General features: G+C 55.3%; 9 protein-coding genes and 1 non-coding gene across 10 annotated transcripts; 2 read left to right on the forward strand and 8 right to left on the reverse strand.

The window, feature by feature from the left end:
• Positions 1–70: 70 nt before the first annotated feature.
• Positions 71–1,054, reverse strand: GLRG_07786 (uncharacterized protein; the record flags this gene model as incomplete). The annotated part of the gene is made up of 2 exons (XM_008098345.1): positions 71–743; positions 813–1,054. The coding sequence occupies 2 exons, from the start codon at positions 1,052–1,054 to the stop codon at positions 71–73; spliced, it is 915 nt and encodes a 304-aa protein (XP_008096536.1).
• A 3,544-nt stretch (positions 1,055–4,598) lies between these two features.
• GLRG_07787 (uncharacterized protein) lies at positions 4,599–6,293 on the reverse strand (the record flags this gene model as incomplete). Its single annotated transcript, XM_008098346.1, has 6 exons — positions 4,599–4,918; positions 5,048–5,221; positions 5,327–5,418; positions 5,533–5,735; positions 5,869–6,114; positions 6,234–6,293. 6 exons carry the CDS (start codon positions 6,291–6,293, stop codon positions 4,599–4,601), a joined length of 1,095 nt encoding a protein of 364 aa, XP_008096537.1.
• Positions 6,294–6,982: 689 nt separating this feature from the next.
• GLRG_07788 (uncharacterized protein) lies at positions 6,983–8,991 on the reverse strand (the record flags this gene model as incomplete). The annotated part of the gene is made up of 3 exons (XM_008098347.1): positions 6,983–7,325; positions 7,389–8,420; positions 8,492–8,991. 3 exons carry the CDS (start codon positions 8,989–8,991, stop codon positions 6,983–6,985), a joined length of 1,875 nt encoding a protein of 624 aa, XP_008096538.1.
• Positions 8,992–9,916: 925 nt separating this feature from the next.
• GLRG_07789 (asparagine synthase) lies at positions 9,917–11,734 on the reverse strand (the record flags this gene model as incomplete). Its single annotated transcript, XM_008098348.1, has 4 exons — positions 9,917–9,988; positions 10,044–10,580; positions 10,630–11,049; positions 11,105–11,734. 4 exons carry the CDS (start codon positions 11,732–11,734, stop codon positions 9,917–9,919), a joined length of 1,659 nt encoding a protein of 552 aa, XP_008096539.1.
• Positions 11,735–12,781: 1,047 nt separating this feature from the next.
• On the forward strand, positions 12,782–13,681 carry GLRG_07790 (3-hydroxyacyl-CoA dehydrogenase; the record flags this gene model as incomplete). The annotated part of the gene is made up of 1 exon (XM_008098349.1): positions 12,782–13,681. The coding sequence occupies one exon, from the start codon at positions 12,782–12,784 to the stop codon at positions 13,679–13,681; it is 900 nt and encodes a 299-aa protein (XP_008096540.1).
• A 343-nt stretch (positions 13,682–14,024) lies between these two features.
• On the reverse strand, positions 14,025–15,159 carry GLRG_07791 (uncharacterized protein; the record flags this gene model as incomplete). The annotated part of the gene is made up of 2 exons (XM_008098350.1): positions 14,025–14,527; positions 14,595–15,159. The coding sequence occupies 2 exons, from the start codon at positions 15,157–15,159 to the stop codon at positions 14,025–14,027; spliced, it is 1,068 nt and encodes a 355-aa protein (XP_008096541.1).
• Positions 15,160–15,697: 538 nt separating this feature from the next.
• GLRG_07792 (peptidase family M28) lies at positions 15,698–16,879 on the reverse strand (the record flags this gene model as incomplete). Its single annotated transcript, XM_008098351.1, has 2 exons — positions 15,698–16,175; positions 16,233–16,879. 2 exons carry the CDS (start codon positions 16,877–16,879, stop codon positions 15,698–15,700), a joined length of 1,125 nt encoding a protein of 374 aa, XP_008096542.1.
• Positions 16,880–18,457: 1,578 nt separating this feature from the next.
• On the forward strand, positions 18,458–18,573 carry GLRG_12528. The gene has a single exon (XR_001139462.1). It is a non-coding gene; the product is annotated as a 5S ribosomal RNA (ribosomal RNA).
• A 553-nt stretch (positions 18,574–19,126) lies between these two features.
• GLRG_07793 (uncharacterized protein) lies at positions 19,127–20,674 on the reverse strand (the record flags this gene model as incomplete). Its single annotated transcript, XM_008098352.1, has 1 exon — positions 19,127–20,674. The coding sequence occupies one exon, from the start codon at positions 20,672–20,674 to the stop codon at positions 19,127–19,129; it is 1,548 nt and encodes a 515-aa protein (XP_008096543.1).
• A 445-nt stretch (positions 20,675–21,119) lies between these two features.
• On the reverse strand, positions 21,120–27,265 carry GLRG_07794 (glycosyl hydrolase family 18; the record flags this gene model as incomplete). The annotated part of the gene is made up of 16 exons (XM_008098353.1): positions 21,120–21,883; positions 21,946–22,519; positions 22,588–23,593; positions 23,652–24,716; positions 24,792–25,081; positions 25,141–25,215; positions 25,268–25,402; positions 25,503–25,725; positions 25,786–25,792; positions 25,865–26,066; positions 26,129–26,443; positions 26,508–26,551; positions 26,609–26,748; positions 26,801–26,960; positions 27,021–27,159; positions 27,245–27,265. The coding sequence occupies 16 exons, from the start codon at positions 27,263–27,265 to the stop codon at positions 21,120–21,122; spliced, it is 5,160 nt and encodes a 1,719-aa protein (XP_008096544.1).
• Between the last annotated feature and the right edge of the window lie 395 nt (positions 27,266–27,660).

The following is a 27,660-nucleotide window of genomic DNA, read 5'->3' on the forward strand; positions in this document are numbered from 1 at the left end:
GCGTCATTGTCTCTACATCAATTTGTGCGCGCTTTCCCGTCTGTCCCTGCCCCCTCCCCCCCCCTCCTCGTCATGCTGGCCTTATGAAGACGCGCGGGGGCGGCGACGCACTCCTCATGACGGTCCCGGTCCCGGTCCGGGCCCCCGTCACCGTCCCCATGCCCGTTTCCGTCCCGCTCGTGACGACAGAGTTCACGCTCACACTTATGCTGCTCTTGACCCGCCTCGTGCCCATCCGCGGGGGCAGGCTCACCCTCCCGCCGCCGCTGCCCGCGTCCTCGTTGACGGGCCTCGCGGCCTCGACGTCCGTGATGGCGACGATGCGGTTCGGCGGCTCTTCCGCCGTCGGGCTGACCAGCCGGTGGGCGCTCACGCCGGGCGACATGGTCTCCTCGCGGTTGTCGCGGATCGCCCGTCGCGCCCGGCCCCCGTAGCGCTTGACCTCCTTCCCGAGCCAGTGCCGGCACAACACGACGAAGAGCAGGTCCCAGAGGCCGATGCCCCAGAGGAACATGTAGGCCAGCACGCGCCCGTGCATGTCGGTCATGCCCCAGTAGGTGAAGCCGGGGGCGAAGACTTCGCCGAGGGCGATGTAGACCCAGAAGACGATGATGGCCGAGGCACCGACGACGAGGCGGAGAATCAGGGCCCAGCCGGGCCAGGCGTCGTGGGCGTGGACGATGGAGCGGGCGTCGAGCAGGACGTCGATGGAGAGGACCACGAGGAGGGAGACGGCGGCGGGGCTGCGGTGTCACTGTTAGTGGGTGCTGCTCGAACGAAGGCGAGTAGATGGACGGGGGCTGACGACTTACCCGGTGCGATTTGCAATGGGGAGCGGCACATTGTAGAGAAACCAGGACATGATCCATAGCAGTATTGAGGCGCCGACGACGTGGGCAACGTCATTCGCGATCTGGGCGCGGAGGAGCCATAGCTTGAACTGACGCGCCTGTCGGGCGTTGGGACGGCGAGGTCGTCGAGGTCGTCGGATTCGGGTTCGGGATTGGACTGGCGGGGGGATCGTGAGCGGTGGAGGACGGTGGGGGCGTTCCATGGTCGTGACGACGGTGGTGGTGGTGATGGGTTGGCCGCCGGGGCAGAGCGGGCTGCGTCTTCCAGGACTCGAACGGCGAGGGGAAGGAAATCGACAGCCAGGCGGGAAGAGAGATATCTTGATCAACGACCGGCGGGATGGAAAGATGAAAATTGAGGGGACGGGCGAACGGCCTTCAGCATGGCCCCTTCGACGGTGTTTGGGTGGGATCCTTTTTTCTCGTATCCCCTCCTCTGTTTTGCGGTTGGTGGTGGTGGTGGTGGTGGTGGTGGTGTGGTGTTTTGGTGGTGTCCCTCTTCTCTTAGGTTTTCGGTTGGAGATTGTCCGGCATGCCAGTGACGGGGAAACAAGGGGAGATTAAAGACGCAAGCAAGGACAAAAGTCAAATGAATAGACCTGGCACTAATGACCGACGCGGCGGCTGTCTCAGACGGGAAGTAAAATAGCCCCAGAAAGCGAAAAGAGAAAAAAGAAAGAAAAAAAAGTGTATATAGGGCGGGATGACACAAGGGAGGTGTGCGGTATTGGACCAAGACGTCGGCGTCCTGGAACGGGGTTAAGACGGCACACGGCGTTCTTGGGAATCAATACGACTGAACCCGAGAGAGTGAAGGCGAGAAATGAGGGAACACACAACACAATAGGCTTGAGGAGGTTGGCGGTGATGGTGGTGGCGGCGGTGGTAGTGTCGATGCGATGCTGTTCTGAGTATGCTGCTCCGCTTGAAGATTTTCCGGATCCGAAAAAAAAAAAAAATGGCCGTCCGTTTTCAGTCGGGTCGATGATGGTTCATGGGAGGAACGCAATGAAGCGCTGGGCGGGAGACACGGGCTGGCCGACGTGCAAACCGTGAGCAGATTCTCAAAACCGCGAATGGCGACTGACAACAGGGATCCCGAGGTGAGGAATTGGGATGAGAGAGGAGAACTCGCAGATGGCAGGACGATCACCGGGGATGAGGCAGGACGATACTGGACGAAAACCAACCAACTCTGAAATTCCAAACCAAAGCAATGAAACAGAGGGGGGAAGAGTGTTGCCCTCGTGGCTCTTCTGAGAGCGAGACGTCTCATTTTGAGAGCCGTGCAATGGGCGCAGGCGCCATTTTGCGTTTTCTTTTACTCCCGGGGGGGGCTGACTTAGCCTTCCAGCGCGTTTTGATGTGGTAGAGCTTCAGCATCAGCAACCCAGCAGTAGCATCGCGTCCCCGGATGCATGCTTCTTCCCAAGACCGGCCTCGTCCTCAGTCCTCAGTCCTCAGTCCTCTTGGGGCATGCATCGTCCAATGAACCCTGCGCAGATCATACCCCCTACCCATGCACCTTTGCATCGGATCTCAACGCCGCCCGGCGCAGTAGTGTAGGTAGCCCGGTTTTCAGGAGACTGCGTGAGACAACAACAACAAAGGGGTAGTAGCCATTTCAGCGGGGCCGCACGACGGACCGGGCTGCATTTGAGCACCCCCCCCTTGATCCCCGTCCTTCGCTGGTGGGCCGGCGGAGGGGCTCGATCTGACGCCAAGCCCATCATCGTGGGGTGTTTATTGCAGGGAGGACCTTAACTGTCGGCCAGTCACCCGCAAGTTTTTGGGTGGATTCGGGGCTCGGACGAGTCTCAGACCAGATGAACTGCAAGAGCAGTGCGTCTGGACGGTGGTATTCTTGGAGCCCCCAAAACTAATAATCTGTCCGAGCCGCCGTGTTGCCCGGGGACGAGAGACTCACCCATTCCAACTCACCTCGGCCAGACATAGAAGGAAGAGACGAAGACGAAGAAGAAAAGAAACATGTCATCGAGGAATGAGGAAAGAGCGTCGTCGATATCTGTTTGTCGTGTCTCAATATCGCTCCGTGAGCGTGGTGGCCATTCGACGCTCACTGCCAGTAAATGCGCTTTCTGGGCCGTTGCGTCGGCTTGCCTCTCCCCACAGACACCACCGGGCGCCGTGCAAGATGGGTTGTCTTTGCCAACGGCCCATGGCATTCGACGGAAGTCATGTTGATCCCATCTTTCCAATAGCATGGGAACCTGAAAACGAAAGGCAGCAGCTCACCGTTCCGTGGGAAGGAATACCCTGGCCCCCCCCAGCGAGTTCTGAAATCTCGGCCTGTATGCTATTCTGGCCATCTCAGTCGCACCACGGGGCGACAGTTGTGGGCTGCCGCCTTGTTTTGGCGGACCAGATAACTCGTCCAAATCCTTCGGATCATGTTATCCGTCACCCTCGGACGTGTTCCCGAAAGGCGGTCACCTCTTGCTCGGTTGGGGGAGAGAGTAAAGCCTCTGCGGGCAGTGGCTCGAGATGTCCCCTACCGTTGGCCCGATGCCACGTCCCAGTGGCTCTTTGCGTGCGCATTCATCCTCGAGCTCTGCAGACAGACCTGGGCGCGCCCCACCCTCGATGGTGCGCTTGCATGACTTTGGCTTTCAGAGACCTCTTGCAGAGAATGGCACGTCTATGACACCGGATCCTGCCGTATATTTTTGTCGTTTGGTCGGGCCCGCTCTCGCTCCCTCGGCACGAGGAATAGCACTGGGCTCGGCTCTGTTTCTCACGAGGATTGCAGAACTGACGTAGATCCCGTCGCTGCCAAGCTCGTCTGCACGTCACACTGCCTTCCCATGGCATCGTGCGGAGCAATGGGGTCCGAATGCAGCCCAATCATGCATGGAATTTTTGGTCTGAGGTTCGGGGCTGCGTCGGCGCCCACCGGGAAGCTAGAGAATAGCTAGTCTGTCGTGTCGGTCAAAGTTTTTCTCTGAAGCATCGCCAGTGTGCTCCTCGCTCCCCCGATGCTGAGCAGGAACTGACCGCCATCAGAGCACTAGCCGTGGGGGGGGGGGGGGTTTCTTTTGTCGGCCTCGTGGGTCGCCTGTGGTGGAATCTTCTGGTAGAACTTTCGTGCCTTCGAGTGGTTTGCCGTCAACAAAAGTCATCGCTGCGACGCGGTCGAAGAAGGATTGCAGAAGCGAAGCGGTGCCGCCAAACAGCTTTGATTCGATGCAGGGGGGCAGGTAGAATGAGAGGGGGAGGTCAGTGTACCTTCCCTGAACCTACCTACTACCTATGTACCTAGCTAGGTATCCGTACCTCCCCGTGGAAGGCAGGTCCAAGTGCTCAGCAGGTGTGCCTTCCGGAGGTCCTTGATCGTGCCTGCCACACCGGCCGTCACGGCGGAGTCGTCGGACTAAAGCTCCGGGGAAAGCTGGATGCCCCCCCTAGGACATGGCCGCATCGTGTCTACCACTACTTGACCGGGGAGACAGCCAACTCATTACGCCAAGCCACCAGCATCATCAGCATTCCATGCTGGTTCCCGTTTCACAATGCCTTGTTCAATGTTCTCGACTCTATAGGCCTACATCACAGACCAAGGTCTGGCGCTAAGGAAATCAATCGTGTTACTCTGGTGAGAAGGGAGCACCCGCCCGCTCCCCCATCTTGATTTTGGTTATACGATAAAAATCTATATGTTACGTCCGACCTGGAGAGACTGGAAAGAAAATACACGAGAATGTAGAGCCTAGCCGGCGGGCCTCTCGTTCAATCGCACATGCTGTGGTACGGGCCCCGTGGCTTGGGATTCGACGCGGCGAACGCCTCGACGTCGCAGTGCCCCTCCTCCGCGATTCGGACAGCGACGAACTCACTATACGCCTCGCTCGACGACGACACCTTGTCGCCATAATGCGCACGTTGCAACGTCGACCCCGAGAGCTCGGAACGGCCTCCGGGCTCTTTCGGCGTCGTCTGGGTTGACGAGTGGGACGAGCGGGTCCCCCAACTGTACGACAGATAGGGCCGCAGCGGCGGCAGGCAGGCGATCACAAGGCCAATGTTCACGTCGAGAGCACTCCAGAGCTCTGTACGTTGGGGTTTGTTAGCCAACCACCAGTCGAGGGCAGAATGGGGAACCCGACCCTCGTTCCAATAAAGGTGAAGAAGGCCGGGGTAGGGGGGGGTTCGCGGAATGGAAATGCTCCTCAACATACCGATGGTGGTGAAGGACCGGAGGTACCCCCGCGAAGGTGACAGCTGAATACCCAACAGCCGCGCCAACGTGACTCCCAGGTTCACGAGCCCTATCAGGAAGGTACAGTAGACGCTGATCTTGACACTCTGCTTCAACTGGAGCCGGTATAGCACGAGGAAAGGAAGGCAGAAGACTAGAGAAGGTAGGCCAACTGTTATAAACATGTGCACTTTGGACCCGTCTCTGCCAGGATGGCGGGGGACACAGGGAGGGGGGCAGATTTGGTTTCGAGACTCACTCGCAATGTCCGCGGCGAAGTTCAACGCCCACGCGATTTGGAATAGACGAAAGAAAACGTCCACAGGACAGGCTACTGCCGGGTCGGTAACCCTGTTGGAGACAAGTTAGAAAGGACGGCCTCCTGAGAACAAGCGAGGCCAGACCGGGCCAACACACACAGAGAGAGAGAGAGAGAGAGAGAGAGAGAGAGAGAGAGAGCCTCACCAATTTGCTTTCAGCGGTCTGCAGATGAAGAATACCATCAAGATGGTCGCGGTGTACGCGCAGCCGCAGTATACCATCGTGGCCCACAGGATCCTCCGCCGTATCTTCATAAAGGGCGGGAACAGACGAGCGTAGAGTGTCAAGAGCGCCGCCTTGCACAGGTAAAACGCCGTGAAGAAGGGGAACTGACTGGCCCATTGCAACTGCCCAACGAATTTGCGAGTTAGCATGCCTGCGTAAAAAAAAAAAAAAAAAAAAAAAAAAACACCCTCTCCGTCCTCTTCTACCAGAGCGGTCTCGGTGTTTGTGTGTGTGTGCGCTGGCTCGCTCGCTCACCTTCCAGACAAACTCAATCTTGTCAGATGTACCGCCATACCCCTGCAGGGTGAAGGCGAGATCGGGGCGTAGCACGTCCAGGTCGAGATACGCAATGTCGAAAGAACTAAACGCTGCGCAGGTGATCCACGCGGCGCACACGATTATGTCGCTCGCGTTGGGCGGGAGGCCCTGGAGGCCGATGCGCAGGTAGATTCGGGCGGCGATCAGGATGGCCGCGATGCCGACCAGCGTGAACTCGACTGCCTGCTCGGAATCAGCTCCGTGAAAAAAGACATGAGGGGATAAGAGACACGGTAGAATACGGGTTTCCGTCTTTGGTGTGTTGGAGACGGTGTGGAACGGCGGCCGGGTCGAAGACTTACTATAATCACAACCGCAGGCGGTCCGTCAAAGTCCAGGGTGTTGTTACGTGCGAAAGCCATCTTGACGAGAGGCTCCCTCAAAACACATTTCTTCTTCTTCTTCTTCTTCTTCTTTTGATTTGAATATCGAGATATGATCTTATGTGTTCCCGATCGGCCTTTTAGTAAGAACCTGTGCTCCATCTCAGACAGTCCCAGACGAAAAAGAAAACTTTTCGCACCCTTTTTGTCTTCTTCACTCTGACGGCACTTTCCCAGCGGAAAATGGCCGCAAGCAGCTGGATCCCCGGCACCCCAGGATCGCGAACCCCGCCAATGCCCATCGGCTACGGCCGCCACCTTCCAGTCCGTCTAACCGGAAGGGGTTTTGGGACATACGGAAATGGCGACAGCTCGGGTCCCGTCTCAAAGCAGCCGGAGCTTCTTCACCGTCACCCACTCGCAACAGCGCTGTGACATATAGGCTTGCCCGTGATACTGCTGGGTTTGGTAAGGCTTCGAGACATGAAGGAATAAAGGACAGCTGATTCGACTGTCTGAGAGGGGCCGAGGAGATGCCAAACCAACAGACCCGTCATCTCGGATACCCCTACTAATAAGCGTCGTTTGTTGTACTTAACGAGCACAACTTCACGTCGCACTAAAAAAAAAAAAAAAAAAAAAAAAAAAAACCTTTGAGCCTTGTCTACGCCCCAGACTGAAGGGAGTGCTTCCCTCCGCGTGCAGAAAGAAAGACGCGTACCTCTAAGCTAGAGGCCAAGCTTCCAACCGTGGTCCGTCATGCCTAGCCGCCAGGCTATCCCGAGCCCCCTCTCGACGATACTGTCGACCTCGCGCTGGTGCCGCTGCTGCGCCAGAGAGATCTCCAGTGCCTGCTTGTCCTTGGAGTTGATGGCAACAAACGCCTGCAGCGTGCAGCTCTTCACCACGCCAAGTCCCGCCCGCTTGGTCCCCACGATAGCGGTGGCCAGCAACACGATCGAGAGGGCCACCTGTGAGGATATGAAGGCAAGCCAGGGCCACCGGACCTGGACGAACGTCTCGGCTGCCAGGGCCTCGCCCGTGATGTTGGTGGCGGCGTCTTTGGTAATCCTGGACCCGGCTTTGTGGTCAGTCGTTTTCTGGTTTGAAAAGAGCCTGAGAAGATGGCCTTACCGGTTCGACAAGCTCCTCGCAATGTTATTCGTGATGTTTGCAATCGATTCATTGATGACGGTCTCCTGCGAGACGTTCGGCCGCCCCTGCGACTCGAGCGTCTCGGCCCCGTACTGCAGCGCGGCCAGGTACCGGGCCGGCGCCAGCCCGAGCGCGCTCGGGTCGCCGCTCAAGTCCGCGTACGAGCCGTTGAGTGCGTACGCCAGGCTCTCCGTCACCGCAGCGAGCCCCGTTCCGCCAAACGGAAAGTTCCCGGCGCCGAGGGGGTCTCTGATGGCCGGCAGCTCGCGCCGCATCTCCGTTCCCGGCAGCGCCACCGACCCCAGCTCCACATCGGTCGTGACGCCCGCTACCGTCCTGGACTCGACGTTGTCGACGAAGGCGAGGTCGTACGTCTTGGCGCATAAGTAGAGCACCGCCTCCGCGGCGCCGACCCTCTCGGTGGGGCTGTTCCGCAGTGAGTACAGGACGGTGAAGTTGAGGAGGGACGCCTCCGGGTGGACGTCGGAGGCGATGGGCCGGCTCGTGCCTCGCAGGACGACCATGCCCTGGTAGTTGCCGGTCAGGTTGGCGGAGACCCCGTTCGGGAGCTCGGCGAGGACCGACGACGGCGGTGTGGGCCTCTTCTTGACGGTAACGTTGAGCGAGTCGGTGACGTTCCAGAACTTGGCGCAGACGCTCAGCGAGCTGTACGCATCCCACCTGCATTCGCTCGTGGGGCAGCGTGCCGGGCTGAGTGGGAACTCCTGCGTGTGGCTGTAGCTCAGGCCCTCGAAGATGGACTGCTGAGTGTAGTGCTGCTGGGTGACTGGAAGAAGCCGGGTCAGCGACAAGAGTCCGTCGAGGCGGAGAAGATGGGCCTTACCACCCGCGAAGACGTTGGCGGTGCTGAAGTAAAACGAAGTCGAGCGGGACACGACGGCGGTCCCCTCGACAGGCGTGAGGCGGACCGGATACGTTACCACGGACTGCGTCAAAGTCGAGGTGAAGATGGCCGAGACGAGGACCACCATCGAGATGACACTGGGAGACCTGTTACCGAGGATCAGCACAACACAAACTGCATTCCCCTGCCCACCCCCATCCGAGCAGGGATCGCATACCAGCCCCTCGTCGTCTTCAACAGCTGCAAACTCCCCCACGCCCCCCGGCTGGCCGCGTCAAAGTCCTGAAAGTCCTTCAGGGGCCGCGGCGCGTCGCGGTACCAGAGCCACTTCAGCTGCGAAACGCTCTCGGAGACGGGGATGATGAAGGAGGCCCGCGCCAGGGTCGCGAGGAAAGCGATCAGGGTGTTGAGCGTCAGTCCGAGCGGCCACCGCGGCAACGGCTGGTTGTCGAATCGGCTCAGGACCCCGGCGAGGGCGGCGACCGAGGCGACGCTCACGGCGCACCAGAGGAGCTCCGGCAGCCACCCCAGCAGCGACGTGGCCCATGGCTGCTGCTGCTGCCAAGACGTGCGGGCGAGCGGGGTTTCCTTGTAGGCCGGATGGGGCTTGGTTTCCGCTGTCCCTGGCGCGTAGGCCCATCCGGAAGAGGGCGGTGACTCGGCTGAGGCGCGCTCCGTGCCGGGGAGTGGGTTGTAGGACGTGTCAATGGAACTCATCAAAATTGCGGGCTGCTCCGATTGTCCCGTTCCGAATCGGCCTTCTGCCGAACCGGAGGGTTGCATAAGCGGCCTTCGGTCATTGGAGAATGAGTTCGATTGTTGCGCGCCGTATGGACGAGACCTTTCATGGCCCGGTGGATATTGGAACCTATTCATCGCTGTGGGCACGATTGGGAGAAGCCTCTGGTCGGGGAGAAGACATTAATCGGTGTGCTGGTTCGAGATTCTGTAATAGTTCCAACTGGCTATGCAGAATTCAAGATGAGGGTTCAACTTCAAGCATACACTTTTTCCAAAGGGACAGTACACTTCATCTGCTGTTTTGTGGGCTGATCTCAAGGCAGCAGCGCATCAGGTCAATCGTGTCTCTCAAGCAGGGGGGCTCAGTGTAGCTAAGTGATGCAGCCAAGCCGGAACCAAGACGTGTTAGTGGCCACAACGTAAGGCACACTGCAGATACCTAGTGAACGGGGAGACGGGATGACAGGGGCGCGGTTAGCCTAAGTCATGTCCAATGACGGTAGGATCAGCGCCATCGTCTTGGTTCTATTAATGGTCACACGCGACTCTGGAAACCAGGACTCAGCGAACAGGCAAGCCGGTATCATCAATCGGGGCCTATTGCTGCTATCTGGACTCGGGGGAACATTCGCTATAGCCATTTCTAGAATGACGGGTTATCAGCCTTCTCTATCAATCGAGCTCCCTCTGACTGTTCGACTCTACTCTGGCTCAGACTTGCCTTTACGGCGTCATTGCTAACGGTCTCGTTTGAAGCTCGACTGCGTGCGACGAGAAAAGGGTTACTGCAAAGCAGAAACGCACAGTTGCTCGCAGCAGCATTCGGGCGACCGCCAACTCGGAAGTATCTGTGTATCATCACCGCCAGCCTCGGGAAGCACTAGCAACCCGAGGGTCGAGCTCAAGGGGCAATGAGCGTTGTCCCTTTTGTCTTGCCGCTTTCCATCTTGGCTGTTCTCGAGCCGAACTGAATCTGGTAGGTAATCAGCGACGAGGGTTCCGCGAGAAAAAATCGCCCAGGTTCTTACCGCTCTCTTCTTCTCCCGCGAGACTGACGCCATGCCGAGCGCTTCGGCGAGCAGCCGCAACACCCTCTTCCCGGGCTCAATCTCTGCGTCTGCTTCGGTAAAGCCGAAGTCGCACTTCTCCCAGACCGGGGTTTCCATCGACCGCTTGACGAACTCCTCGTCGAGGTAAGGGAACCGCACCTCGCGACCCCAGTGAGCCATGGCCCTATCGTCGCGTCCCAGGTTACGCTTTCCAAGTCGACCGACGTCCAGCTTAAGCTCGTCGAGCAGACCCGCGTGGCCTCTCCTCGAGAAGGCGGTGGCATGTCGCACGTAGCCGCCAAAGAGTTCGTCGGCACCGAGACCGGAGAGGAGGACTCGCGCTGGTGTGGCATAGTGGGTGGCAGCGTCTGATGGATGGCGTTGCGACATGCCCACGCCACGGGCGGCAAAGTAGAGGGCGTATGCGATGGAGAGATCCATCTCAGTGTTGTGGGGGTACATCAAGGAGATCACTTGGCTCCGATGAACAAGCGCTTCTTGGTAGGGAACATCCACCTGCGAGGGGTCAGTAGAGGGCTGGTCGACGGTATGGGGGAGAACTTACGGCAACGAACCTCCAATGGCGGGCAGGACAAACAGCGGCCAATTCGGCGAATGACTTCCTACCAGTGACCCTGTCAGGACACGCCTCGTACAAGCTCAGGCCATCGGGAGACTGTTCGGCCTTGGCTGCCAAACGAGGATTCTCGAAGGCGACATTGATCAAGTCGATACCCTGTTCAGAGGGCAGAAGATCGCTTGCCATGCGCGCAAGAACCGTACAGTCCAACCCGCCGGAAAACAGGACGGCAATCCGCGTGTCGTTGTTCGCCTCACGAGCCGGCGGTTCAGGGACGTTCAAGACGCGCAGCTTGAGCGACTCTGCTAATTGCTCACGCACGGCATGGACTGATGGTGACGACGCCGACAGCGGTTGAGTGTCCGGGGACGGCAGAGTCATGTTGAAGACGCCGATGTTGAGAACCTGAAATGGTAAGTAGCAAAAACGAATCATGATTCGTGAAAGTCGTCGAGCTTACCGTTTCAGCCTCACCTGGTGTCCATGACCGAGGGGAAGATGGACTGTTCGGGTCTCGGCTCCATCCTACCAAGTCCAGTATGTAGATACCATCAGCCTCCACCTCGGCCCATTCCGGCGACGTGCTCTCAGCAATGCTGGACAGCCGTAGACCCTCCTGTTGATTCAATAGCAAAGATCGTCGACCGAGGCGATCGCGACCGTAGTAGATGCGGGACGCGGCGGCGTCGAAGTAGACAAACGCGAAAGGCCCCTCGATGCTACGCAGCACGTTCAGAACTTGGTCCTCGTTGGCATCGCGGCCACTAGCCGCCTTGAGCAGAGAGAATATCTCCTCGCCATCGTTGCCTTGAACGGGTGCGCCTGCAATCTTCCAAGCTTCACCGTTCCAGCAGAGAACAGACTGAGAGGACGCGTCGCGGAATGGCTGCTTGGTGACGTGGTCACCGCGCAAGGCCAGGACGGTCGACGTAAAGTTCAAGAACACCGGCTTTGCATCGGGGCTCGAGATCCTTGTCTGGGACTGAACCTCGCCGAGATGATCCGGGCCACGGCTGCACAGGCAGGTCCTGGTAGTCGCTGGCAGTGACTGGAAGCCGTCGCGAGAAACGATGACATGGATGCCACACATCACGAGGCCAGCGTGGTCACAGCAACTGCGGCCCCCCTCAATACAGACCGATATATGAACTGGAGTGGGATGTCCGTTCTCGTTAGTGTCGCGTGTTTGGTTGGCATCGGGGTGATCTTGAATGAGCCCTCTGCGTGATTTCGTCAGTGCCCGAGAGAAATTGGTTGGCGGAATTTGTTCGGGAAACGAAGGGGGGATCCACACCCACCCAATCAGGAACAGCCCCACCATCCCCCCTCTTGGTTCCTTCCCCCCTCACATCCTCCCAGTCACACAATCCACCAGCATCAATCACTGCTATACGGATACCTCAAGCAACATGATGCGTTCCTATGATTGATGTCAGAGACATTCGAATACCTTCGTGGAAAACCATGACATGTTGAGCATCAGCATGTCATTTGAACTTTGTTTCTAATGCGCTACAGTGTCCCGACTTGCCTCGCTCTCTCCCAACGGCCCTACACGGATTCTGCACCCATCACATGTTGAGTCTTCCTATACATAACCTCCATCAAGGACAACACGGCAGATGACGCAGAGAAGCGGGGTTCGCGGGTCAGAGCAATTCATCATGTTATTCCGGGGAGATCTGGGGAAGTTTCCCCCAATTGCGTGATGCAACAGGGACTCCAGCCGCGAAGAACCGGGGCTTGGCCATCGCAGTCAGCCCAGCGTTGGCCGACTAACATCACGCCACTTCCCGTGCCATCTCCGTCATGCGACGCTGCCATCATTATCGACCCAGCGGGCGGAACCATGGCGACGGGGATAAAACGGACCCATTTCCCCAGACGGACGAGACCCGCCAACATCTAGCAAGCCAACATGGCATCCAAAAGAACCTGTCAACTTCTATGGCGCACTCATCCCATCCGAAACGCTGGGGCGGTGGCCAGACCACTATCGGCAGCGGCGATATTCACCTCAAGACCCCTTCTTGCAACTGCATGCCGCCAACCAAGTTTTCGCTCATCTTCACGTCAAACTCGCCAATACTCGAACCATTCCCCCCAGACAGCCGCGCCTGTGGTGACTCCGAAGTGGATGCCACCCAGTGACCCCACATCTCGACCGGTGGTCATTCTTGGTGCGGGGGTCCTCGGCCGGCGGCTCGCCGTCATGTGGGCCTCGACGGGACGGCCCGTTATCCTCCACGACGTCGACCCCGGAGCCCTGGCCTCGGCCATCGCTTACATCGCCGACGCCCTCACCACCGTCTGCGCGATGCGCGAGACGCACCCCGGGCATGTGACGACCAGCACCGTCCTTGAAAATACCTGCGGCGCACGCCCCTGGATGGTCATCGAGGCGCTCCCCGAAGACCCGGAAATCAAGCGCGCCATGCTCGGCAGGGTCGACGCCCTCGTGCCCGAAGACTGCATCTTGGCGTCCAACAGCTCGACGTGGCCCACGTCGGCCCTGAGGAACCTGGTCACCCGCCCGGAGCGTCTGCTCAACACGCACTACCACCTTCCGCCCCGCAACACCTACGTTGAGCTCATGACCTGCGGCGCCACCGACCAGGACCTCGTGCCCTTCCTGGAAGCCCAGATGCGGAGCGTCGGCTTCACCCCGCTGGCGCTGCCCCGCGAGTCCGTCGGCTTCGTCTTCAACCGCATCTGGTCCGCCATCAAGTCGGACACGCTGCGCGTCCTGCAAGCAGGGCTGGCGTCGCCGAAGGACATTGACGCCCTCTTCCGCGACTTCTTTCACGCCGAGAAGGGGCCTTGCGAGAAGATGGACGAGGTCGGGTTGGACACGGTCTGGCAAGTCGAGAGAAACCGGCTGGGAATGGGCGTCCTGGATCCGGCCAAGGCAGGATACACGGACTGGCTGGAGGAGAACTACGTTTCGAGAGGCAGGCTGGGAGAGAAGACGGGAGACGGGCTGTACTCGTCCAAGGAGAGGAGCTTGCTTGCAGAGAAGAGGGCACTGGCAAAGTAGTCGTATTAGCGACGAACACGATACCAAGCTTGAAGAGCTCTTTCCTCCATCCGGCGAAGAGCCGGAAGTCGAAGAAAGCTCGGAGAGTGTCTATGATAAGATAGTTGAAAGCCTAAAAACAAGAGGTATTATATTAAGAATGAGGAAGCTATTTTAAAGAAATAAGGCTATGAGTTATATAACAAAGATAATATATAAGTAAAGTTTAGGTAAAACCTATACACTAATAAGAAGTAGCTAGGGAGTATAGGAGAAAAGGGGGGAGTAGCTTTTAGCTTTAGTAATATTATAGACCTATACTTATAGTTGCAGTGTGTTTACTTATTACTCTTGTACCTAACCCTTACATCCATTGAATGTAGGGCGTCTTGTAGTTATAGAGGTCTTCTTCTCCCGAGAACCTCCAGGGAAGTGGTGACGTACTCATTTTATCCCACCCTGAGATTGCAGCTTTCTTCTCCAAGTACTGATGCTGGCTGGGGCTCATCGCCACAGTTCTATCAATGAAGGCTGTCTTTGTGGCTGTCTTGACCTCGTCGATCGGGCCACAGTACTCATGGCCTGGAATGTTGTCCAAACTCATGGTTAGGACAGTCCAAAAGATCCTGGTGGCAGAGTGGGGGTAGGTTGCCAGTTCATCCTTCGACAAGGTGACGCCCGGATCAATATCAAGCGACTCGCAAACTCTGATCAACGAAGCATGTATGGAATCCGCACAGGCTTGTCTCTTATTTTTCGAGAGCCAGTTTCTCCTGCATATTTGATCGCTCGAAGTCCGCCTCGCTGCCTCTAGCAACGGCTCCATGGAACTCTCCAACAAGGCCATTTGCTTTGCGGTGATGATATCTAGTACTAGTCAGCTTGGTCTTGCTTATCCTCATGAAGTGTCTACATTGTACTACAAATGACTCACCCAGAATTTCAGAGGCCCTGATGTGAACGTTGAAAACAGAGTCTTTGTCTTTATCTTGGTCCCCAACAAAGCATCCAACTGTGCTGTCGCCCCGGCGTTCCCTAGCGGCATTGATAATCGCCGACTCGAAGATGTCTCTTGCTCCTAGTTCTCTAAAAATCCACGCGGTCATCAGAGTTTCATCGTGAAACCAGACACCAGGTCGGTTCGGGTCCCCCCATCTTTTAAGGTAAGGGCGGAAGAGGTGCATCGTGTTGTATTTCTCGCCAAGGACCAGAAGCTCGAAGAGATGGGGGACGCTAACATTATCTGGGACGACCCTAAGGCAACCGTGGGCGATAGCCAGGAGGGTGGTCATTGGTTGAATGTTGTCTTCAGGGAGCTCAACAATCCACTCTTCACCCTCCTTCTGGGACTCTCTGAAGGGGCCGAAGAGCATCATTTCGAAGACGTCTGAAGCGCGCGCCATGGCTTTGGAGCAGACACGCAGGTCTGTTGTTGAGGAGGAACCAAACCTCAAGACAAGGTCGCCTCGCTTGTCGAGTTCCGTGATGTTGCTGTCCATGTTTCGTAGACAAGATTTGAGATGATTCTTCCACAGTCGAGATGACTTTGAGTCCGAGCTTTCACGCAATGGAGGTTAAGTATTGCGAGATTGGACTGGATTGAAGATGTGATGGAGAAGAATAATGAGAAAGTCAAAAATGACAATTGATTCTGCTCGTCTCGGCTGTGTGTGATTGCCAGGAGAAGAAACAAATAGGCTTACAGGTGCGTTAGAAACTAGTATATGGCCCTGGGTGACTGTATCTCCGATATAATTTGCCTTGCCGCAAGGTTTGGGACTTCTGTGGTTGAGGCTCTCCGCTCCAGAGAACTTTCGGCTAGAGCTATCTCCGGTCTTAGTAGAGTACATCCCTCGACATGACATCCAAAAGACTGAAAAAAGCTGGTGTTGTCTTCCGGTACTCCACCAGTGTCATTTGCGGGTCGCGCTGGCAGATGCACTAGGCGGCAGGAGGAACAGTCAATAGTGGCGAGCATGACATCAGCAGCAAGATAGAAGAATGAAATTTGATGATATTCTCTAGTATTATATATACTCATGCGCCCTCTTCCGGCATCACCTCCATGGCGTCGACCCATTCCATGACGAAGGCCGTTATGATCTTGGTCCAGTCCCTCACCGTGGGCATGTGGAGGTGCTCGCCGTCGTCCTCCATCTTGTGCCAATAGTAAGGGAAGGGCGAGGGGATCACGTGCAGGACGTTGACGCCCTTCATCATGAAGGGGACGTGGTCGTCGCCGATGCCGCTGCTGCCGAACATGCTGGGGGCCTTGTTCACGTCGCTGAGGAACGGAATCGAGGGCTCGGTCTCCAGGATGCGGAGGTCGCGCATGCGCTTCTCGATCTCAGCCATGGCCTTGTAGGCCCAGTGGGTGGACTGGAAGTAGGACGGGATCCTGGGCTCCGGGGCGCCCAGGAGGTCGAGCAGGACGAAGAGTCTGATCTGCTCGAGAGGGGTTTTGTAATGCGACATGGCGGGATTGAAAGTGTTTTCCCACTCATGCGACAGTGACCTGCATGCGTGTCAGTGACGTGACCTCTCTCAAAAAGGATGAAGCGGCTCGACTCACCTCGCACCATACAGAGAGTCGGTGTCAGTCCAGGACTTGAAGGCCTCCTCGCCATCCAGCAAGAGGAGCTGAAGACCCATGTCTTGGGCAACTGTGCCTCCATTCTCACCAAGAGCGACCATCTCATCGTACATCTGGGTCAGATACGGGTCGAGAGTCTTGGCGACGTGCAATAGCATGGCACATGGAGCCGCGCTGTCAGTCGCACCGATGAAGCCGGCGGGCTCGATCTTGCTGTCGTAGTGCGCCACGAGGGTGAGGTAGTTGGCCTGGCCGGGCTTGGTCCAGGGCGGCTCACGCCTGATGATGAGGTTCTGGAATGGGACATCCTTGTTACCAGTGACGGGAGTCTTGGCTGTCGAGTTCTGCCACTGCACGGTCCATTTGGGCAGTGACTTGAAGAAGTTGACAAAGTGCTGCTGCGTCTTGACCTGCCCTTCCGTGCCGGGTACACGGGGGATGAGAATAGGGGAGAGGAGCGGGCCGTTATGGATGTCAAAGTCGTTCTCGGAGACGGTGACGTTCCGAAGGACAGCCTCAGAGAGTGGCGTGTAGGCGCATGCCGAGGCCACGAGAAGGAGATGAAGTATCGCGATCCAGAGCCCGCGAACCTGCCCTCTCACGGAAGGGAGGCCGATAAGGGCCATGACGGAGCTGTGGTAAGGGGCAGCGTGCGCAGGATGAGAAATCTTTCAATCAATAACTCATGCTGTTCTTTCACGGAGCCGATATGGAAAGGTTGTGGTGGCGCCAGGAGTGAGGGACGTTGATGAGTTCGCGATGTTGAAGTTTCCAAAGAGGTGTCAACTTTTCGGGAGGTTCCCCCCCTGACGGAGGAGGGATGGACCGGCTAAAACGGGTTAGACCGAAACTGTCCTGCAACATGCTCTGCATCTCCCCTGGGCGGATGTTTGGGAGAAGTGGAGACTCTGAGTGGATTAGCTAAGCTCCGCAGCTGTCAACTTATTTTGCGACTTGGCAGCAGTGTGTGTAGCTGCCGGTTTATACGCAGTACTTCTATCCCAAGAGGTACTCTTAACCTCTATGGTTGGGGTTAAACTCGACTGTCACCTTCCAACTCAGTAATAATTTAGGTTGGATAGATACCCGTACGGTGTACCTTTATTGTATTTCTTTTTAAACCTTATGTCATGTTGAGTGTCTAGCATGGTATCCTGACTTATGGATAGTATTGTTGTACCTGTGCGACCCAACTGGCTACTAGGGACCGATTAGTCATTGCCCGTTAGTCAGCTTCTCCGCACTACCCCGGCGTGCACGTTCCACCGCGTGACTACAGGCGCTCTGGATTTCTTCCATCTCATCGCCATTCACTCTTTATGTGTCCACCACTCATCTCATCCCCGGGCCAGACCCTCGATTGTGGATGGAAACCACACCGAAGCCGATGAAGTCCCCATAGAGAATTACGCGAATGACTATGTGGGCGAGAATCATACACCATGAGTGTCAGATAACATGCTCTTCTCAAACGTTGAGTGAGACTAGAGGCGAGCCATGGTCAACTGATATGAGGTGCACCATTGAAGATTGAGGATCTAGGTAGCCCAACAGGATGCTCCCTGAGAATCAAGTGAACGGGGCTAAGAGGGCTCTCCTGCCAGCTAACCCCAGCATCACCGGGAACAAGATGAGGACGAGAGAAGGAACAAGATAATTCCCATTTGTTGACACTGTTCCTTCCTGTGCTGTTGTTTGAGTATTCCAGCCGTGCCACTGGGGGGATGAAGGACAAGGGGGACGGGAGGGAAGGAGATCCTATGGCTGAGAAGACGTCAGCCACAACATACCTATAGACGTTCACTTCAGCCAGCAAACAACAAGAGCTTGTCTGAAAGGATCACGGGGCTCCCGCTTCAGCACAGCATCCCTGGCTGGCAACCTACTCAAGCTTGTTTCCAACAATAGTGCCTACAGCCACCAAGTAATCATCTTAGATAAACTGGCATGGGATCTTTTGCCTACGGAGAATGATTGAAATCTGTCACAAGTTAGAGCACGCCACAGGGTGAAGACGTAATACATGCCGAGTGGTAGCAACAGTAACAGCGACAGCAACAGCGACAGGAGAAGGAGAAGGAGAAGGAGAAGGAGAAGGAGAAGGAGAAGGCGCATGACAACGCTATTATTCCAGTAGCTTATCGCTTGTTGCTGGACTACGGCAAAAGGATCATAAGTACATCAAACCCTTCTCACTACCACATACGACCATACCCACTGGAGAACTCGGGATCCCGTCCGCTCTCCCATAGATAAGCCAGTGAGGGCCGGATTAGTAGTTGGGTCGGTGACGACCAGCGAATACCTGGTGTTGTATGTTTTTGGCTTTTGTTCCCTTGGCTACGAAGTAAGGGGAGCATAACCTCAGCAACCTCCGCAACCACCTTATAAAGGTTCTATAAGATTTATAGAGGACTAAACAGAGTCTCTATCTGAGAATTTTGATTAACACTTGGTCTGACCTCCCCTTCTGTAGACTGCATGTGCTCTTAAACAAAACATCATAACGCAAATACAAGTCGTAGAGGATTAAAGACTTTGGCAATTGGAAATGTTCCAACACAGCGTAAGGTATTGAACAGCTTTGCGCACGCTTCCAACGCTGCTGACGCATCTTCGTCGTGGAGATGCTTGCCAGCGATTCTCGTCCAGGCTTCTTGATCAGCATCATCATGGTGCTTTTCAGCCTCATGCCGATCGAGGCATAGTTTTAAGTATGTCTACCCGTAGAATTGTAAGGCATGCTATGACAACATATCTATATTGTACTCGCCATGTGATTGTCAACTAGCCGAAGACATTAAATCTTGTATGTTCGCATAGTGTGCCACGACCTGAGAGCTGGGCTTTCTCGGCTGGTTCCTCATCTCGTACTAGTAGACGCAATGCGGATTGCTGACTCTTTTACCCCCTTCCCGCAGAACGTCAAGGCCCTCATCTCCTTGGGTGGCTGGACCGGAAGTCGCTTCTTCAGCTCCGCCATATGGGTTTGTCCACAGAAGAAAACGTCCCTCCCCAGACTCTCCCGCAAATGCCTTTTCCAACTCTTGTGGAACCCTCCAAGATTTATCAAAGTCGCGGTATCCCATCAGACACCAGCGCGGCCGCTCCAGGTTTTCCTTGCTGAAGTTTTCAATCGACTCGTCCGTCTCCAACTCCCCAGGCGCGAGATACCTGATATCCAACGGCGCAATCGTTCCCCTCACTGATCCTCCGAGCATGACACGCATTCTTCGCAGTTCCGGCATCCCCGGGACCGCCTTGGCAATGGTGGAAATCAAGGGAACGAACACCGGGTTGTCAGGCGTCACGCGGAACGCCAGCTCCGGTATGTCGCCCTCGGCCTCTCTTGTGCGTACAGCAGGGTAAAAGTCCGACGCGTCCGAGTCCTCCGAGTCGAATTCTGGTTCAGTGTCCTCCTCCGAACCGTAGTATTCTTCGTTGACGGGGAGGTTGTCAAAATCGCCTGTGTAGAGCCATTTCCCATCGACAGTTGTGACGCACAAGTCAATGTGAAGATCTTTGAGACGCGGACAGTTCAGTGGGGCATCGAAGGCCGCCGAAGTAAGGATCCATCTTGATCCCAGGTGCAGCTTCTCAAGTGTTTCCAGCTGAAGTAGACGCCTCACGCCGACGCTGAGGGCATCTTCTCCGTCACCTGTCATGTCCGGGGGTTGGAACAGCTCGTTGGAAGGATCGCCGCTATCCGTGACGATTTCAAACTCGACCAATTTGGGGAATGGAGTGTCGGTCAGCGCAACGCCCAAAGCGTTCCTGAATGCCTTCAGATCCGACTGCCACGCCAAGCGACGGTCGTACGTCACGCGGACCTGAGGTGGTAGAAACTCCCAGAGCATCTTCCTCACTGATACCAGAGCGCTGGTGACGACCGAGACAGCGTCGGGGCTGAACGGCCGGCCATGAATCGCCTCGAATGAGAATTCGGAAACACACGCGACGTCAGGTAGTTTCCCGCCCGCCAGCAGTTTGCGATCGATGCTGAGCGCGTGAGTTCTCCAGCGCGTCTCATACACGGGAAACTGCCGGTCGCTCTCGAGCTCGCCACTTTCCATCATGTCTTGTATCGTCACGTCCGAGGGCGACGCGGCACTGATGGTGAGTTTGATGCCAGCTCCATCGCCAGATGGCCATGTAGTCAGGATGTTGAAGAAGTCTCGAGTGGCTTTCGTAAAGACTTCATTGTTATTGCTAACCTCGCTCTTGCTCTGGATCTTCTTGAAGCGTTTAGGGACGACTTCTGGGAGGATGACCTGATAGTCGATTTTTTGCACAGATGCGCGTTGGCCTTTCGTTAGATCGTCTTTCAGAGAACTGAGACCCTCGCTGGTCACATTGATGGAAAACAATGAGTCATGGTTAATGATCTCAAAAGTTTGAGGGAAAATCTCAACTTCGCGCATTCTTGTGGGTTGATGAGAGTTGGGTGGTGCTGGAACATCTGGGAACCGAACCAAGTGGGGTGACCTGTTATTTATACCCAGTGATAGACAGCATGTCCGTCACGTGATGGAACCATCTTCCCTGCTATGTATCCTCGGTTGTTTGTAATGACAAAATCAGGTGAATTCTCTTCTGAAGCCATTCGCTAGTACCGCCTGGTACGGCTTGGTGGTCCTCAGATTCGGTGTTCCTTTGGCGCACGATGTCGACTTGCAGTTGATGCTCAACATGAGCAAACATCATGATGCCTCAAAGCAGAGAGATTGAGGTAGGACTCTTGATGTACGTAGTTTATGCATATTAAATTCCTTCAAAGAAACGCTTTCTCGTAACTTTATGGCGGATCCATCCAAACTGGCATGCCAGACTTCAAGCCACGAGCCTGTCGCTGGAAGAAATGTGAGTTTACCACGGACTCGTCCAGGCCGGCAGATCATCCACGGCCTTTCTGAGCTCAACAATCTTCTTGCGCAGGGCCGCACGGCCAGGGACGTTGGTATCGTTGGTCGTGTCCTTGGGCAACACTTCCTCGATCTTCTCCGTCCAATCCACCACAAAGGCCTTCATCTTGGCCACCGCCTTTTCCGTGCTGCCTTTGATGAAAGACCTCCACTTCGCCTTCATACTGCTGTAAGCCCACGGTTTGGAACCTTTTCCGGTGAACCACTTGTCTACAGTGTCCAGCCTGTTACCCACGCGGTCGGCCTGGTCCTTGAGAATGTCCTTGACATCATCCATCACCAAGTATTTGTACGTCATCATGGCGTTCTTCACCGTCCGGATAGCCTCATCAAGGGTAGCTTCCTTCTTGATGGACTTCTTAATGTCCTTCTCGCCGGGCAGTGCGTTGCCCAGGAACGCATTCTCCTTGATGATGTTCATGATCTCGAGGATGGAGTAGAACTCGTCGTCGTTGCTGCCGATGTAAGGATAGCCTCTGCCGATGTACTCCCAGGGCAGTTCCTTCTTGGTTCCGATCGACTGTTCCTCGAACCACCCGCTGTCTTTCATGGCCTTGCAGAAACCACTGTTTTGCAGCATGAAGAGGTCCAACTGGTTTCCTTCCAGCACGTGCTCAACCCTGTAGCCAACAAACTGCTCGGCACCTGGCCTTACGCCATAGTGCTTATTGGGTACCTGTTGGAGGCTGGGCTGAATACCAAACTCATCTTGAACCCCAAGAGTTAGCATACTGGCTTATCGGGGTGTTCAAGAAGGTCGAAACACTTACAGTTGTTGCAGTCACCCCAATCCTCATTGTCCAAGATGGTGTAAGTCTTGATGTCCCAGGACTGGAGATAAAACTCATGTCCATTGAGCTTCCTAGATCCCTGCTTCGTGTAGCAGATGTTGATCTTCTTCTTGCTGGAGGCAGCGCGGATATGAAGACCCGTGGCGGGGTTCACGACGTAGACATCGTCGTCCGCGGCCTCCCAGTACTCCTCGTTCGTGTTCTCATTGACACTCCTCTTGAGGACACTGCCGGCGTCCTCGTCTTCGGTCGAGACTTTGTACATCTCGTCCCCGGCAAAGATGTCCCTACAGTCTTTGAGCTCGATCTCGTCCTTGTTCGTAGGGCATAGTTGCTGCATCTGGGGCAGAGTGATTATCGGACCGTACGGGATGACACGCTTGCGCAGGCCAGTCCCGATGAGACTGAATGGAGCAGTGTCGTTATAACCATGGCTGACACGTCTGACGCGGTCGAGTGCCTCGAGCCCAGACTCGATGGTGTCGCGCTTGGCCTGGCCAGTGAGGCACTCCCATTCTTGATCCTCGTTCTTGGGGATGTATGTCTTCTTGGCCTAGATAAACAAGGAAACATAGGTCAGTAACGTGGACAAAGAAATGGTGCCGGAGACTGCAGACTGACCTCTCCAAAGCTGAAAGGCCTGGGATTCCACCCGAACACGTCGGGCACGTCGGCAGTGGCTGTAAGCTTGCACCCAGCCTCGACGCGATATCCAAAAGCGCAGTCGCCGCCAACAATGTCCGAGTGGACTCTCATACGCGCCCAACCATCTGCAACGAGAGATGCGCCAGCGTCATCGATGCCATAGACCTTGTTGAACTTGATGCCAAACACCAGAGTTGGCATCAAGTGCGCTTCGGCGTATCCGTCGGCTTCGAGAGAGACGTCGAAAGAAGGACTGGCGAGGTTATTGTTGTCGATCTTGCGTGCCGGAGCCTTCTCGTCCTCCGGATCGTACTCTCCACTCTGCTGTGGGTAAGTCTGTCGAATCTCCCAGTCGGAGACGGTGACGCGAGCCTCAACACGGCCATGAACAGACACGTCAGCTTTGAAGCGCGCGTCGAGATCAAGACGAGGACCAACGGTCAAGATACCGGGGATGTTGAACGTGGCTCCGGGGATGGGTAAGGTGACGATGTTGAACACGTCCGAATCCCAGTCAACCCTGGCAATGGCGTCGAGAGTGAAGATGGCCTCGATCTTGCCCTCGTTGTTGAAGTACAGGAACGAGTTGTCGAGGTTCATGTTGGGGCCCAGCGTCGTGATGAGCGTGAATCCGAAAGACGTCGACATGCTGATTCCAGCGGTAGCGACGGCGTCGACCTTGGCGCTGAAGCTGCCGCAGTCCCATTCTTCCTGAAGGATGATGGCCTGCAGCTCTTCTTCGAAGTCATGTCTCTTTTCCTTGTTGTACTCGACGTCAAGAAGACCCTTCAGCCATTCAATGACGGTCTCTCCGAACCAGCGCTTGTGAAGTTCATCACGACTGAGAGCGCCGAAGTGCATGTCTTCGCGCCATTCCTCCTCGAGCCAGCGCTTGTGGTTTCCGCCGACGGACGCAAGCGATCGCTTTGCTTTCTTCCCGGCTGGTGCCTCGACGATCTGGTTCCAATAGTTCTCTTGGTTGCTATAACAATGTCAGTCATTGCTCAATGAAATGGGCAGAACACGGTGGTAAGACGTACGAAAAGTCGACTCGGAGCTGTGTGTCTCCAAAGTCTCGCGGAACTCGGGTAAAGTCGTAGTCAAAGGTGAGATCGTAAACAGCACCAGGCTTGTCCAGGCGTCCATACTTCCTCTTTACCAGATTCTTCGGCAATGTCTGGTTCGACGCAATCTCCAAGCGCTTGACGACGGCGTACTTTCCAGGACCACAACGTTGACCCTGTGGCATCTGGATGATGGTGCCCTCCGCGCCCAAGCCCCTGAAGATATGGTCGCAGTTGCTGTCATCTGAGTCATCAGTGCAAATCATCTGAACCGTCTGCTCTTCCTCGCTGTGCGCGTTGTTGCAGTTAAAGACCTCCCAGTGCGAACCGTCGCGCTTATCCAGAGACGTTGAGATCTCCTCAGGCGCTGCGAGGACGTAGAACTGGAAAGCAGCATCTCCAGGAGCAGCATCATCGGAACCGCTGCTCTCAGCGCCTCCCCAAGTGCTGTCGACCTTGAGATCAAAATTCGTGTCGACGTCGTCGCCTGATGGTGGGTTGGGAAACAAGTCCTTAAGCGGAACTGGTAGGAAAACGTTCTCGCCCTTGGGAGGATCGCAGCAGAAGATGCGAGTACGGTCGAGACGCGGGAAACATCCTTCAGCACCTCCAAAGTTGGACCAGGCAACCTGAACCTCCGTGTTGATATCGCAATGCCCGTCGAAGCAGTTCCCGGGCTCGCCCTTCCATTCGCAGTTGTTCCAGCGGTTGAGGTCTTCGGGAGGACAGCAGTAAAGATCAATGTCGTTGAGATCGTAATCCCTGAGGGCCGAGGCCAGAGAACTACCCTTGAGCTTATACAACGCGTTCAGGTCCGGCTCGTCTTTGCCAAAAGTGCCGCTGAACGTGAGGGGCTGCTGGCCGCTCTTGCAAGACTTGCCCCTGTCTCCCCACGCGCAGTTGTTCTTCTTCTCGAGGGCTGTCTTACAACAGTACGCCTTGTTGCCGTTCTCGCAGTAATTGCCATCACCCCATTTGTTCAGCTGCAGGAGAACTTCGTCGTTGTCGCATCGGCCGTTACACTCCGGAGCTGAACTCCTCCTAGATAGACACGGTAGTTGTTAGCTGACGCTTCACATAGCCATCTCATCGTGTCAATGTGGGTTTCAATCTCACCAGGAGCAATCGTCGGGATCCGGTGCTGCTGAGAGCGGGCAGCACAGAGTACTTTTCCCTCCCTCGGCTTGACGTGTGAACCAGTGGGCGCTGCCACAGGGTTGCGTCTCGATGGGCTTGAAGCCAGGCTTGCAGCCTTCATCGCCGCAATTTGACACATAGCAGTTTTGAGCGCCAATGTCTTGCCAGTAGGCAGCATCGTCTGACATGGAGCTCTTTTTCGCCAACTTGATTGTATCCTCGCCGACGACGGCACTGAGAGCGCTCAAATCATCAGTGTCTTGGTCGAGCTATTGTATCGTGAGCCAGAATCTTTAACATCAGGTGGAGGCGAGGGCCTTTTACTTACCGACCAAATGAGCAGACCACCCAAGCCCTGTCCGTTGGCAAACTTGATCTTGGCAGCAATGGTATCTTCGTCATCCTACAAGGTGATCAGCTGGTTCCATTATACAATATGTTAAGGGCACACTCACGTAGCTGATCCACTGGTCTTGGTTCCAGACGATGTACTTGACTTGGGCTTCTTTATCATAGTATGGCGTGAGCTTGTGCTTGTCGATAATGTCGATAATCTCGCGGTAAGCCAAAGTTCCGGAGTTCTTGGTGCACTAGAGGGCCACAGTGTTTAGCATTTCTGATGGAATACTCGGGCATAACACAGCTGGACGATGTCATGTGGCTGAACAACTGCAGACAATTTGCACTTACCGGCCCAGGGGATGCGCCAGCTACAAAGGGGCAGCCAGGCTTGTGGCAGGATGGGTCAGAAAGCTGGAAGGATCGGCCGTAGAATCCGAAACCCAGGTTGAGCTTGGAAGATGGAATGTCGTTTCTCCAGTATAGGTCAAGAGCGAGCTTGATCTCGGTGATATTGGTGTGTGCTAAAACATTTGATCCAATGGGGTTCCAGGCATCCCAGACACCGTGAAGACTGCGATATTGTGAGCATTAGGATGGAATGAAGACATCACTACCAGTTGCATAAGCTTACTCATAACCTGGTCACGTCGGTTAGTATGATGATGCAAAAGAGTAAGAGACGATGCTGTGTCGTGTGAGGGACGACTTACTCATAATGTTGACAAAATCAGCAGCATCGGTACTACCCTTGATGTCAAAGTGTCGGAGGTACCAGAAGCTTGTAGGTGTTGTAAATGATACAACATACTCGAGAGGTTGTGCATCGATGGCCTTGCGTAACTCCTCAAGCAGCAGGGTAAAGTTCTTACCATCTTCTTCCGAGCCACCGCGATCTTCAGCGCCAGGGTATTCCTGTGGCAGCCGAGTCAGATCACGTCTTTGAACGAAGTCAAGCAGGAAAATAGAAGACTTACCCAGTCAAAGTCAACACCATCAAAAGCATACTGACGGAGGAAACTCAAGAGGTTGCCAATAAACTTGGCTCGGTTTTCCTTAGAACTTGCCACGTCGTGAAAGACGGTTTGTGTTGGGCCAGGATCATTAAATGTCCAACCACCAAGAGCAACCATGACTTTCAGAGCCTTGTTCTGCGATTTAAGAGCAGCCATCTTGGTGAAAAGGTTGGTCTTGAGGTCGTCCATAGGCACGATCTGGAACTCTCCTGGGGTAATGTAGGCGAAAGAGAACATCAGATGGGTGAGGGCGCCGACAGGAATCTGCTCAATTGACTGTTGATGAAAGATGCATCAGTTCGTGTTGCAAAAGTAGTCGATTTGTCTCTGTGTCTCTTACCATGCCATTACAGCTTCGCGCATGAACCCAAGCTTCGTAGTAACCTGTGGTATTTCAGTAAGTGAACCGTCTCGCTTGAGGCAAGATCGATGGAGACTGACCAACGACTCTTTTGCGGATGTTTCCGTTCGAAGCGCCAGAATCTGGTTGTTCGCAGTTGCTTTGGCACCCGACCTCTTCGTCGTCAGAGATCTTGCAAAAGTCCTCCGTCATGCCACAGAAACCCCAAGGGGAGCAGCAGCTGCACGAGTCGGGTCAGTCTTACTTCCCAGCGATAGCGTCTGTTGACTTACACGTTGAGAGGGCACTCCTTTCCTGGAGGATCGGCGTATCGGCCGCACTCAGCTTTTGCATCGCAGTTGCTCCAGCAGACATCGTTGGGAGAAATGCCATTGGTGCCGCAAGCTTTGGGACCATAGTTGCACCAGCCAGTTTCCTTGGGACAGCAGGCACCTGCGATGAAGACTGTCAGATCAAAGCTGAAAGCTGTCATCAAAGTGTTACTCAACCCACCGTTTCCGCAAGGCTTAGTTTCAGAGCAGCTGTAGTCGGTCTGCTGCGTGACTTGTCGACCCAGAAGGAGATCTCGCGCGTGGACAGCAGCCAGCGACGAGTTCTTGGGGCAGACGGGAAGGTTACGGTCTCTCGCAGGCTTTGCAGAGTAATCGAAAGGGCTTCATATGTTCTTGTTAGCACTTTTTCGGCATAATCTCGAAGTCTAGGGCGTTGAAGCTTACGCGTAAGCTTCGTTGAGACATGTCTTCTCAGACGATACCCCGGAACGTCGATGCAGCTGGGAATGACCGTGTTTGTGAGATGGCAGAGCCAAAACAGAAAGCAGTAGATGGAAAGAAAAGATGAGTATGAGTGTACGTGCTGCTATCGAGCGAGAAAAAGCATGCACGAGTGCCATGATACTACAGCCCAATGGTCAAAGGAGACTGACCAAGATAGAGTGTGAATGATGCCTCCAGCTAAGATGTTGCTGGAAAAGAGACTGCGGAAGAATGTATTGGAAGTATTGCACTGTCAAATGAGTGACTGTGGACTACTGCCACTAGCTCGAACGCGCCTGATCGGTCCCTAGCTGGCCAACGATCGATATCACACGTCAATGGACGAGAGCAGCAACATCATATTACTTGTAAGAGAC

Source organism: Colletotrichum graminicola (assembly GCF_000149035.1).
Source record: "Colletotrichum graminicola M1.001 genomic scaffold supercont1.32, whole genome shotgun sequence".
NCBI lineage: Eukaryota > Fungi > Ascomycota > Sordariomycetes > Glomerellales > Glomerellaceae > Colletotrichum > Colletotrichum graminicola.